This window comes from Chiloscyllium plagiosum, unplaced genomic scaffold (assembly GCF_037043375.1).
Source record: "Chiloscyllium plagiosum isolate Xiang-an unplaced genomic scaffold, Cpla_swu_hap1 HiC_scaffold_15, whole genome shotgun sequence".
Taxonomy (NCBI): Eukaryota; Metazoa; Chordata; class Chondrichthyes; order Orectolobiformes; family Hemiscylliidae; genus Chiloscyllium; species Chiloscyllium plagiosum.
In genome coordinates, this window is record NW_028270153.1 from 35,847,399 (window position 1) to 35,861,081 (window position 13,683).

Genomic DNA, 13,683 nt, shown 5'->3' on the forward strand with positions numbered 1-13,683 from the left:
GCCATCACAATGAGGGCAACACTAGGTATGATTTCCCCCCATCCCATCCAAAGTTTTGTACATGGAGTCTCAGCTGACCCTGTCTATCTTAGGCTTTCAGATGAAATGGAAGATGGATCGGGTGACTGGAACAGCGCAGTTTTGGGGGATGGGTCAGGACTGTGCTACGTATAACAGAGAGAGTGCCTTATACCTGATGACCAGGTTGTTGCCTGCAATGGAGAGGGACCAGTGCTCCCAAAGGACCAGTTTCTGCTTCACTTCTGCTGCACTCCTCCCATGATTTTGTGCATGCTCTGGCCCCTCCAAATCATATTCCCAGTGCCTTCAGATAAACTGTCTTGATGGTGAAGGGAATGAAGGATCAGTCGGCCCAGTTCCCAAAGAACATAGCGTCGCTCTTGCCTCGATTTATCTTGGCACCCAAGACCAATTTGAACTGGTTGCACATGCTCATCAGTCTGCACACTGACAGTAGATCTGAGTAGAAAACGGCAATGTCATTCATGTACATGGAGGTTTTGACTTGCTGACCTCCGCTGCCAGGAATAGTCACCCTCTCAGGCTCACATCCTTCCTGATCGACACAGTAAAGTGCTCTATACAATGTACAAACAAGACAGCAGAGAGTGAGCAGTTCTGCCTGACTCCAGATCTGATTGGGAAGCTTTTTGATTACCACCCATTGATTGAGACTGCACTAATTATGTTGGTGTAAAGCAGTCAGATCCAATCGCAGATTCCCACCCCAAAGCCCTTTTTGGAGAGAACCTCTGACCTGTTTGTGTGTGATATCCTGTCAAAGGCTTTCTCCTGGTCCATGCTGATGAGGTAGGTGTCCACCCCTCTTGTCCTGTACGTAAGTGATTGTATCCCTGAGGAGCACAAGACTCTCAGCGATTGTCCTGGTTTGACCGGGGTGGAGCAGACCTAACCCAGTTGGCAATGACCTTTGATGAGATTTTGTAATCCACATTTAACAGTGAGATTGGTCGTCAATTTCTGACGTCCTTCCTCTGCCCCTTTCACTTGTAGATGAGGGTGTTGATACCTTTCCTCATGGATTCACTCATGGAACGTGCTAGATGCATACTGTCATGCACCTGCAGCAGATCTTGGCTGATAAGTTCCAGAGAGCAGAATAAAAACTCAATTGATAAGCCATCACTTCCGGGAGTTTTATTCATTTATAAGTCTCAAGGGCCTTAGTCAGTTTGTCCAGACATAGCGGCTAGTTCAGCCTCTCCTGCGCGCTGTCATGTAAAACTTTCGGGACAAAGGACAGGAATGACTGGGAGACAGCACTATCAGTGGGCATCGTGTAATACTGTCTGGCATAGAAGGATTTGCTGATCCTCATGATGTTGGACTGATATGACATTACTGAGCCATCTTCTCCTTTCAGGCTGCTGAGCACAGAACTCTCCTTGGGTACTTCTGGAAGAAGAAACATGAGCACGTCTTGTCCTGCTGCATGGAGCAGACCCCAGACCAGAAGATTATCTTCCTGATTCCCATTTTTTTTTATTTATCTCAAAAATATACTTTGTTCACAGAAAGAAATTTTTGGTACATGTACAGTTGAAGCCATTCAAGTATATACGGTCTTTACTTTCAGAGTACAAATTGAGTTATTGCTGTTCACCATTCTCTCTGTTTACCATCAACATCTTGACATTTAGCTGAGGCATCAGTGTGGCCCTATTACTGTATGAACCCGTGTTATTCTTCAGCAGAAGGACATTACACAGTAATCTTTCCCTATCACATTTTGGTGGCAGCTGCCCCAATTTTGCTTATTTCAAAAATACACTTTATTCATAGAAAATAAATCTTTGGTACATTATCAGTTAATGAACCTGCTCAGATCTGTACTCTTTTTATTTACAGATGACAAATTAAGTCTTTGACGTCCACCATACTCTATAGTTACAGATGACCTCTTGGCCTGCAGCTAAGGTGATAGCAGGGCCCAACTACTGAATGGGGCACCCTTATTCTTCAGCAGAGGTACCCTACATGGTGGTCTTTCCCCATGGCTCACCAACAACTAACACTTTGGCTTTGGCAAAAGTGAGGACTGCAGATGCCGGAAAACAGAGTTTAGATTAGAGTGGTGCTGGAAAAGCACTGCAGGTCAGGGAGCATCTGAGGAGCAGGGGAAGCTGCCTGACCTGCTGTGCTTTTCTCGCACCACTCTGATCTAAACTTACTTTGACTTTGATGATCATTTTGTAAAATGATTGTTTTTCCTTTGGAGACAATCTATCCCAGTTACATCATGGTTATTGGTTTTGGCTGAAAAAAACTCAGATTAGAGACAAGAATTCCCCGCCAATATTTCAGGGGGTTGGTCATTGCAATCACCTGGTAGCTGTACCTGCTGTTCCGTTTCATATCCAATATCATAGAGCAGCTCAGATATGTTAATAAGATGCAAACTAGGAGCTCCGATATGTTAATGAGATAATCACGTGTCTCTGGCCGTCGCCTGCCGAAAAGGCTGCTGGAACAAACTCTTGGTTGCAAGATGGCGGCGGCGGCAGCAGGGACTGTGGTAGCATCTGGTGCTGGTGCAGCTGCTGCACCCAGTGGGGTGGGTTCGGGGGGCCCAACTCTCACCGGGACCCTCAACAAGAAGAAGAAGCCGTTCCTGGGCATGCCAGCGCCGCTCGGTTACGTGCCGGGTTTGGGTAGAGGGTGAGTTTAATTTCCCTGTTTCCTTCCTTTCAAGGCGCTTTCTGTAAGTAAACAGACCAACGCAATTCACCAAAGTGCATGATGTAAGAGGGGGGTTGAAACTGATGAACAGATCGCCTGAACTGTTCAGATAGGCCCTGAAAGATTACTTTAGAGTCGGGGAGACAATGAACTGTATTGTTTCTTAAAAATGCTAGCCTCATACTGCTATTTTATTCTTAAAAAACTTGACACATGCGAAGATGTCAGCTGCCATTGCACACCTGGGCAAGTAGTCTTCTTAAGGAACATGACACTGTAATCAAACATAACTTAGTCGTATCCTTTTTTTTCTTGCACTCGCAATTTGCAATAAGGAGCTGCAAGCAGTGTAGACACCAAGCAGTTAGAAAGTCGAACATATGGCATCTGTAATGAGGATCTGTTTCAAGTACCAAAGTCCTGATCCCCCAATAATGCCTGACAGATGTCGGGTGAATTTGTTTCAATATATTTTTCAACATGTCCTCAGGCCATGCACAAATACAAATGAATTTATCAAAAATATACAAGATAATGTTGACTAATTTATCTAGTCAGTGCACTATGTGGGTATTTAACATCGTAATCCAGAATTGCTGAATGTATCCTATCCAATTGTTTCCTGACCTGAGATCAGTCAACATGAATCTGGAGCGGAGGCGAGGAAGGAGGAGTAGGCCATTCAACTCCTTAAACTTGCTTTGACATTTGAAAAGACAATGGCTAATTTGATTGTTTCACTTCCACTCTGTTGCTTGCCATATAACTCTTGATTCCTTTGTTAATCAAATTGTATTTATCTCAGTTTTGAATGTTGTCAATGATCCAAATCCCACTTCCCTCTGGAAGATAATTCAACAAAATAATAGTTATCTGAGAGAAATGAAAGATCTCCATCTTAAATGGGCAACATCATATTTTAAACTGTGTCCCCTAGTTTTCGTCTTTACAACAAGAGCAACCATCCTCTCAGCATCCATCCTGACAATCCCCTCAGGGGTTTTTATGTTTCATAGGATATAGATATACACCTGTGAATGAGGGACAGGATTGTGCCTTATAACCCCTATAGCTTGCTTTGTCATAACAAAATAATGGTTGATTTGATTATGAACTCAACTCCATATTCTCATTTGTCGTAATAACCACAGACAGATTCTTACTCAAAAAGGAGTCAATCTCTGCCTTAAAAGTGGTCAATAATCCTGCCTCCATTGTTCTCAGGAAGAGTTCCAAAGGCTGTCAACCTGCTAAGAACATGACCTCCTAATCTCCACCGTAATGAGAGACCCTTTAGGTTTAAACTATGTCCCAAGTTCTAGTCTCTCCTAAAAGGGTGGACGCTGAAAGGATGTTTAACTTATCAGGTCCCCTCAGGATCTTGAATGTTAAAATAAGATCACCTCATTCTTCTAGCGTCCAGTGGGTATAGTCTCAATCTGTTCAACCTTTTCAAATAAGAAGAAATAGTTCATCCCCCATTCACACCCAAGTATCAGTTAAATAAGCTTTCTCTGAACACATGTACGTCCTTTCTTAAATTAGAACTGTGTACAGTACTTCAAATGTTGCCTCGTGAACACTTTGCAACTGCAACAAAATATTCTTACTTTTTGGATAAGATCGGTTCTAATTCTTCATAAGCCTCAATGTGTACTTGCCTAATCTTTCCTCATAACATTGTCCCTTTATCCCAGAATCAACTAGTTGGACTTTTTCTACGGTGCTATTAATGCAAGTGTATTGTTTCTTAAATAATAAGGCTGAAACTGTATGCAATACTCTAAATGTAGCCTCATCAATTCTTGTATAACATTCACAACCCCCCCCTTTTTATAATTCATCTCTTTACAATAAACAAAACCATTTCATTTGCCTGACTAATCTTTTGATTTACCTACATTTTAACCTTTTGTAATTCATGTACTGAGGTACTAAGAGTCAGACTCTTCTGTACTGCAGGGTTCTATATATATCTCCTTCATTTATATAATATGCTGCTTTTCCACTCTTCTTTCCAGATAGACAAGTTCACATTTTTTCACCTAAACTGTATCTGCCAAATCGATGCCTACTCATTTAACCTATCTATATGTCCCTTTTCAGACTTCTTGCGTACTTTTCATAATTTACTGTACTCCCTATGTTTGTGTGATCAATAATTTTTAATAAACATGCATTGGTCTCTCCATCTAAGTCATCGATGTAATTGTTCAGTGCAGCCATAATTTCTTTACTTTCCATTATTAATTTTTCCAGACTCTCTCAAATACTTGTAGAAAGTCAAACCATCTTTTTTTAAATATTTCTAGCTGGCTTTTTTCTTATTCTCTAGGTTCCCTAAACCTTAATCTTTTTGTCATTCTCTGCTAATCTTCATAATCTGAACAATTTTAAGATTATGGCTCATGTTAATTTTTTTTCCTTCAGTTTGGCACCATTTTCTCATGAATCCAACAATGTGGAAACAGGCCATTTGGCTATTGAGTCCACAGTGCCCCTCCAAAGCGCATCCCACCCAGACCCATCTCTCAACCCTGTGACCCCGCATTTCCCATTGCTACTCCATCTAGCCTACATATCCCTAGATACAATGGGCAATTTAGCATGCCCAAAATACCTGACCTGCACATCTGTGGACTGTGGAGGAAACCAGAGAAAACATACACAAACACGGGGAGAATGTGTAAACTCCACACAGACAATCACCTGAGGCTGGCATCAAACCCGGGTCCTTGATGATGTGAGGCAGCAGTGTTAACCACTGAGCCACCATGCTGCCCTGTTAGCCACAAATATGTTCTTTTTTTAAGAGTCTTTCTTATGAATATATCTTTACTGAGTGTTATGAGTATTCTTTAAATATCTTCCACTGCACCTCTAATGAGTTCCCTCTTAACCTGATTATCCAGATGGCTTTAGCGAGCTCCATCTCTGTTGTCTTTATTTAAATTTAAAGTAGTAGACTTGGACACAGTCTCTCTTCCTCCAACTGAATATGACATTCTGTAATGCTGTGATCACTACTACTTGGATGCTTCTTTGCTGTAAGGTCATTAATTAATCCTTCCTCATTGCACACTGAGATCCAGAGTAGTCTGCTGTCTGGCTGGCTGTAGAATGTGCTACTCTCAGAAACTGCCCCAAAGCACACTGTGAACTAATCTTCCAATCTACCTTTAATCTAGTTAGCCAAATTTGTTAAACTATTTAGTTTAAAGCCCTCTAAACTGACCTAGTATATAAGTTGCCAGAGCACTAGACCCAAGTCAATTCAAGTGAAAGCATCTCCAATTTTTGTACCCCAATATCTGAAACTAATTTCTCTGATAGTAATCTTTGAGCCACATATTCAACTCCCTAATTTGACTTCCCTACACCAATTTGCTTCTGTTCTTTTGTTATTCTGGTTTTTAAATTTAGCCTTTAGCTGCTCATACTCCCTGTGCAGAACCGCTCTGTCCTTGTACCTATGTGGACCATATCAATTGGTTTTTGCCTGTCCCATGATAGGTTACCTTCCACTGGGGCAGATGTCCCAAACCCTGGCACCGGACAGGTATTGCAGTCTTTCGGATTCTCATTCCCGGTTACGGGGAACTATGTCGGCCTCCCTGTCTGTGCTGTCCCATACTACCACGATGTTTATACTTAATCTCATCATTTGAATGGCTGCCATGCATCATGATGCCATCACCAGTTTGTTATGCCTTCAAACAAAATGCAAGAACCTTGAGCCTGTTGAAGAATTGCAACAGCTGACGTTTCAACATGTATTTGTACCCTTCTTTCCTGTACCACGGATCAACGTGGAACTACAAGGTCTGAATACTTCCTGAAATAAAATGTCTACGTGATGTTACTTCTTTCTGAGGCATGATAGTATCTGAAGCTCAGACTTTGCCAAAGTTTCTTGACTACAGATTTTTTTATCACACTGGTGTCCACAAGCTTCCACATTGTGCAGCTGCAGTACATCACGGGCCTTGGCACCTTTATAACATTTTAATTGTACCAAATATGTTTTAATGTCTCTGGTCTTGCCTATGCTAAAGCTGTGCTTTCATCTGGCTTAGCTCTATCTGAAGTTTAGCTGTCTTTAGGACGCATAAGCTCCAAAGTGTATCGTCTGGCCACATGTCACTTGGAGTTTTATTGCAGCAACACTGTTGCAAGATACTTGTTCCACAACTCTCCAGCAGTCTCAATATGGCAAATCGTATAGAAAAGCAAAATTGAATTAAAACAGTTTTGTGACCAAAGGTTTTGACAGTGGCACGTTAAAAGAAGAGTGCATCTCATGCAAAGATTTTTAATAGCCTGGAAGTAAATATGACCCTAAATAGCATTGAGTTGTGTGGATTTCATGAGTTTGATAACCAGTTTTGTTTAAACGTATGTGCATTAAGAGACTTCTCAAGATTGTAGTCTGGGAGGGTATACTAGCAAAGGATCAATTAAAAAGCGTGCAGTATTTAATAATGAAAATACAGATATTTGATTTTTAAAAATATATTGTACAGAAAATGTGCCAAGTTGAAATAAAATTACAAGTAAAGCACCTCTCCTAACAGATAAAGCATTACTTGTGTTACAAAAAAAGAAATTGCATGATTTAAGAAACAGAGTCCATGTTGACCACTCAAGACAAAGTCATTGATGAACTGTCTATTTGTTTGTGACCTACTTGTTCATTGAAATCTTGTTCTTGTTCAGTGCCACTGGTTTCACAACACGTTCTGATATTGGTCCTGCTCGAGATGCCAACGACCCAGTTGATGACCGCCATGCTCCCCCAGGAAAAAGGACTGTTGGTGATCAAATGAAAAAAAATCAGGCAGATGATGATGACGAAGATTTGAATGACACTAACTATGATGAGGTAATAAACAGTGTATTTGTAATAAAGAATATTAAGATGAAGTTAAAAATATCATGTTTGCTTCAGAAGATGCAGGAAAATTAGAAGTTACAAAAATAACATATTTTTGATGTGGTAAGCCAATTGGAAGTGTTTGTTTTTGTTTCATTCCGTAGCGTGCTTTTCTTTACTTTGCTACCATTTGTGTAGGATGACTTCTAAAGTTTTGACTTTATATGCTTTAAAGTTTTTCAAATATTATTGTCACCTGAACTCAGTATTCAAGCATACTCAATGTTCCAGAAAATAGATGAAAAGGAGTTGGGCGAGTATATCTAAAAAAATTAGTGAAGTGGTGAGTTGTGATATAGGTCCAGTAGCTCATGATGTGAAATCAGTTTGGGTGGAAATAGGGATAACAAGGGAAAGAAGTTGCACTATCCAAAGGCCCCTGAAGAATTGCCTCGCTGGAGAGTCAAATATAAATTAAGAAATAATGGGTGTGTAAGAAGGACACAACAGTTGTTATGGTTAATTTTAATTTGGATATGGACTGGACAAATCAAATGAGCAAGGCAAACATGAAAGACAAATTTGTACAGTGTACAGCCTACGTGGGAACTGGCTATATGAGCTCTAGTAATGTGAAGTGAAGTAGGAGTAATAAAACAAAATCTTGGTGTGGGTGATGAGCGGGTAGCAATTGCAATATGGTAGAAGTTTCAAGTCCAGTTTGAAGGCAAATAACTCAAGTATCCAACTAGTGTTCTCAAATTAAGTAAGGACAGTTAGAGACATATGAAAAAATATTTATCTGAAATGGCCAGGAAAATAGATTACGGGGAGGGTCGGTGGTCAAGCTGTGGTATACTTTTCATTACAATCAGGCAAAATTCATCCTTGTCCGAGAAAAGAACTCTGACAAGAATCAATTACTTGTGGTTAACAAAGGTATTAAGGAATATATCAGTAGGATCGATTGCAGGAAATCAAACCTGGTATTTTCAGAGTCATCACAAAAATTAAAGATTTTGAACAGTATGCAGAATACCCCAATTTCAGATCCAAGTTGACAGAAAGCATTGGACCAGTTTTCTATACTTAATAAGAATGGCTATTTGTTACAAATAAACATATTATAGCTATAGACAAACAATTCTAAACCATTGGTATGCAACTCTTCCTAGTGAAAATTCAAGACCGTTTATAAACTCCTCCCCGCTGTACACACACATCAGGACAGGCATTCAAGTCAATGTGTGCTATGGGTGGTGAGCAAAACTTCAGAGGCAGTCCACTGGTGCCACTCTTCCTGGATAACCAAAAAATCCTCTTACTGATCAGATTGCTGCTTCTCAATCTCATTTTCCAGATACTTTCGCTTGTTTGCAAGAAGCACCGGCAATCTGGTTCACGTTTATAAAGGTCTTTGACTTATGGATTAAAAGTCACAGTTTACTGCAACAAGAAAGGAGAAATAAACTGGCTACCCTCAGGCTTGAAATGTTTATTTTTACTGCAGAACAAAAACAGCTCCTTCTCCGCTAGAGGTCCAGTGGTTTCTACTAAAACATTCACAAACCCAAGCTGTTCAGCTACCGGGAGTCAATCACAAAGTTGGTGGTAGTCAAAAAGCCTTTATCATTGCTAGCTACTCATTGTTCTGCAGACCAATTAGCTACTTGTTTCCAGTTAAAGAACCATTTGAATGCACTCTTTAGTCTGAACTTGTCTGTTGGACTTGCCTTACGCTACTGTTTGAGCAAGCAGCCATGTAAACAGTATTTACAATCCAAGGATGTGCAGGTCAGGTGAATTGGCCATGCTAAATTGTCCATGGTGTTAGATGCATTAGTCAGGGGTAAATATAGGGCCGAGGAATGGGTCTGGGTGGGTTACTCTTCAGAGGGTTGGTATGGATTAATTGGGCCAAATGGCCTATTTCCATACTGTAGAGAATCTAATCTACAATTGTTTTCAGGTTATTTGCTTTTGAAAAGTGCAGTAATCGTTTGACAACAGTTATTTTCCTATTTTAGTCCACATTTAAAACTGCATAAACATAAGACAGTTATTACACCAATCCAAAACTGAGGAATTAAGAGAATTGGGATTTTTTTATAAACCAGCAGAAAAGGAATTCCTTCTCCCAGAGGATAGTGCATTTCTGGAATTATCTGTCCTCCACAACACTCTGGGCTAGATCACTGAACGTGTTTAAAATGGATGTAGATAGGTTTCTGTAATATCAAGGAGTTGAGGTTCATGAGGAAGTGGTATGAAAGAGAAGTTGAGGTCTGGGGTAGATTAACAATCATCTTAAAGAATGGTGGGGCAGGCTTGAGGGGCTGAATGGCCTATTCCTGCTCCTATTTATAATGTTTTTCTGTTCCAAATTCCATAATATTTTATCTTCATACTACATCTGAAGCATTACCCTTATCTAAAATTATTTTCAAAGTATTCAGTAAGGTTATTCAAACCCAACTTCCTTTTTTTTTGGAATCCGTAATGATATTTTAATGTTTTCTCAATAGTTTTCAGTTACATATTTGAGTGAAAATTCAGTTCCGTTTGCCATCAAGATTGATATACTTAGGTGGAAGCATTGTACATTCAGCATTCTTCCTTACCAACCCAATAAATCACAAAACTGTAAATCTTATCTCATTGTCTGATGGTTTTCACTTGATGTATTGGAGATATTAAATAAATTATTTTCTTTTTAAGTTTAATGGATATGCTGGAAGTTTGTTCTCAAGTGGCCCATATGAAAAAGATGATGAAGAAGCTGATGCAATCTATGCTGCATTGGACAAGCGAATGGATGAAAGAAGGAAAGACAGAAGGTATGAAAATTTTATATAATTTACAGCAGCAACAGGCAATTTGACCCAACTAGTCCAAGCTGTACTTGGACCCTCTCCCCTTTTTTCTCTCAAGTTGATTTGCATGCCCCTCTAAATCTGTCATTCTTACACAAATTCCTCTCAAGTATGTCTATACTATGCACTCTCTGTGGGGAATGAGTTCTGCAATCTTACCTCTCTGGATAAAGAAATTTATTTGGAATTTCCTATTTGCATTTTTGGTGACTTCCAATATTTATGATTTAGTAGGTAACCCTTTTTTTAAAGTGAAGAAATCCAGCCTGTTCATTATCTCCAATACGTATAACCTTGCAGTTCTGACTTCATCCTTTGCGATCGTTTGCACCCTCTGAAATGTCTATGCATCCCAGCAACTAGAACTGAAAATGGTATTTCGATTCAAATTTTTAGCCCGAATTATCGATTTTTCTGTTTGACATCTTTAGCAATAAGCTCTCCACGTAGGTTGCCTTCATTATTATCTAATTAGCCTGCCTTACTATTTTTTAGCGATTGTATATGTGCTCCTCCAAATTACTTTGCTCCCATGCCTCATTTAGATGCTAATTTTCCAAATAATGTTGTCTTTCTTGGCAAAATGTAATGCTTCATGTTTTTGAAATTAATGTGTCCATTCTGTAATTTTAGTAATGTATTCATTAACGTTGTTGCAGCTTCCCTAGTTATTGACTTTACCTCCTCCCTGCTTCATCATGACACTAAACAGGGAAGACACAGATAATTATTAATCGAAATCCATAATGAATGGATAATTTAATAAATTATTTTATTCTTGAATGCAGAAATTTGATACATTGAAACTCATGAGAATACTGTAGCTGAAATGTGAACAACATTTCAAGGCATTGTCAAATATTTACCACTGATTTGTAAAAGATAAAATTTTGTGTACGGTGCAAAGCAAATTTTGTTTTGTGCAAAATATTGGATCAATATTACCTGCAGCTTTTTAATTGCATTTCCTTCCAACAATCAAAGATCTTGTGCTGCGCATTTAGATGCAAGGTATAACACTCTTCATTTAAGCATACAAAACAATTGTATCCACAAGATGGGACAGCACAGTGGCTCAGTGGTTAGCACTTCTGCCTGACGGCGCCAGGGACTCAGGTTCGATTCCAGCCTTAGGCGACTGTGCAAACTCCACACAGACATTCTCCCAATGTCTGCCTGGGTTTCCTCCGGGTGCTCCAGTTTCCTCCCACAATCCAAAGATGTACAGGTCAGGTCAATTGGCCATTCTAAATTGCCCATGGTGTCAGGTGCATTACTCAGAGGGAAATGGGTCTGGGTGGGTTACTGTTTGGATGGTTGTGTGGACTTGTTGGGCCGAAGGGCCTGTTTCCACACTAGGGAATCTAATCTAATCAAGATACTGGACTATAGGTTGCTGCAGTGCTTGCATATCTGTTGTTTAGATTTGTTTCTGCACCACACAGTTCAAAATTAGTTTTTTTCACTCTGAATGTTGTTGGAAGTGTGAACTAACAATGTCTGGGGAACACCAATAGAAACCATAGTGAACATCAGATCCAATAATGTTACCTCTTAACCAGTGAGAATTAAATATTGAGAAATATGCAGTGGAGGAATTAAGAATATACTAGAGTGGATAAATTTCATGTCATCTTGGGTACTGAAAGATAAATTGGATAGTAAGATTGGATTGAGGGAGAGAAGAAGAGATTTTAAAAAGGCAAGGTTTCTCAAAAAAAAATTCTCCCAAGATTTCGGTGCATGTAAGAATGAGAATCTATATTTTCTGGTATTCAGGACCAGAGTTTGAATGTTGCTCACTAATAGCTGTCATGTCACTAAAATGCACTAATGCTACCAGTTATTAAGCTTCCTGTGCTGAGCTTAGGGGTCAATTAATGTGCACAGTAGTAGTGACCTACCTTTGGCCCATAATGTTGTCTATCCCCACAAAAGGTGACAGTTGTAGAAAAAGTTACACAGAAATAGTAATGAGCCTGGAATTGACTGTTAATTCAATTAATGCTTAATATAATTTCCTCAAGGGGAGATGTCTGAATGTTGGTACCAATGGAATAGGTACCAAATTAGTAGCTAAAGATCAGTTCTATATACCAGCCTGCTTGAGCATTGTCACATATTAGTTAATGTAAATATCCTTATTCTTGTGTTTATTAGCAAATGTTGCTAAGTAAGTAACTAGTTGAAAGAATTTATTAAAATGTTGGTTCCTGTAGAATTGCCCCTCGACATATGTCCTTTCAGTGGAAGCTGTATGGTAATTTGAGAAGTCTTTAGACCATTTAATTGCAGCAACTTCTTGTCTACATTAGTTAAATGCATGAATTTTTCAAATTAAGTTTGATTTAAAAGGTTACGTTTTGAATTAATTTTCTTTCTACTATATTTCTTGTAGTTAATGGAAATTTGTTCAAGAAGGTAAGTATTTTGTATGGAGTATGTTCATTTTGAATTTACAATCATCTCCTCACTGAACAGGGAACAACGGGAAAAAGAAGAAATTGAAAAGTACCGTATGGAACGTCCAAAAATCCAGCAACAGTTTTCTGATCTGAAGGTAAGTCGTCTTGTCTTTCAACAGAAACTAAGGCTTTTCTTTTCCCCTTTTACCCAGTTTATCGACTTCTCTGTGCAATGCAACATTCCAGTTAAGAGATTGAGTTTGATTGCAAGAGAGTGGTGCAGTAATGTCTTAGTTAGACCTGCTCCCTTATTTTTGTGGACAAGATAGTTTGCCTCAACTTGAGGAGACAGCTGAAATTGGGTGTCCAAGTGAGCTAGAGCGTCCACAGGTGTTCTCTCTGGTGTGAATGTGTTAGGGGTCTAATGCACTTCTTATGGATTGATTAATTTATAAGTAAATTATGTTGCAATTTTAGGAATATTTTGAAGTTTATGTAACACATTTTGAAAAAAATTCTCTTCAGAGAAAACTTTCAGAAGTTACAGAAGAAGAATGGTTAAGTATCCCTGAAGTTGGAGATGCTCGTAACAAACGTCAACGAAATCCTCGCTATGAGAAACTGACGCCTGTACCAGATAGTTTCTTTGCCAAACATTTACAAACTGGAGAACAACACACATCTGTAGATCCCAGACAGACGGTCAGTATACCTGTGTATGTAACTGCTGTAATATAATGTGTGTGATTTATATATATTCTGTTATTTAGTTTGTGTTTGGATTTTCCTTAGTGGTTTGTGGGTTTTGGAC

General features: G+C 39.2%; 1 protein-coding gene across 1 annotated transcript in view; it reads left to right on the forward strand.

Moving 5' to 3' along the window:
* Positions 1-2,530: 2,530 nt before the first annotated feature.
* Positions 2,531-13,683, forward strand: part of prpf6 (PRP6 pre-mRNA processing factor 6 homolog (S. cerevisiae)) — a 51,595-nt gene continuing 40,442 nt past the window's right edge. Inside the window, exons 1-5 of the mRNA XM_043710399.2 lie at positions 2,531-2,700; positions 7,438-7,603; positions 10,313-10,431; positions 12,949-13,027; positions 13,398-13,574. Coding sequence (XP_043566334.2) covers positions 2,531-2,700; positions 7,438-7,603; positions 10,313-10,431; positions 12,949-13,027; positions 13,398-13,574 — 711 coding nt within the window. The remainder of the gene's footprint in view (positions 2,701-7,437; positions 7,604-10,312; positions 10,432-12,948; positions 13,028-13,397; positions 13,575-13,683) is intronic.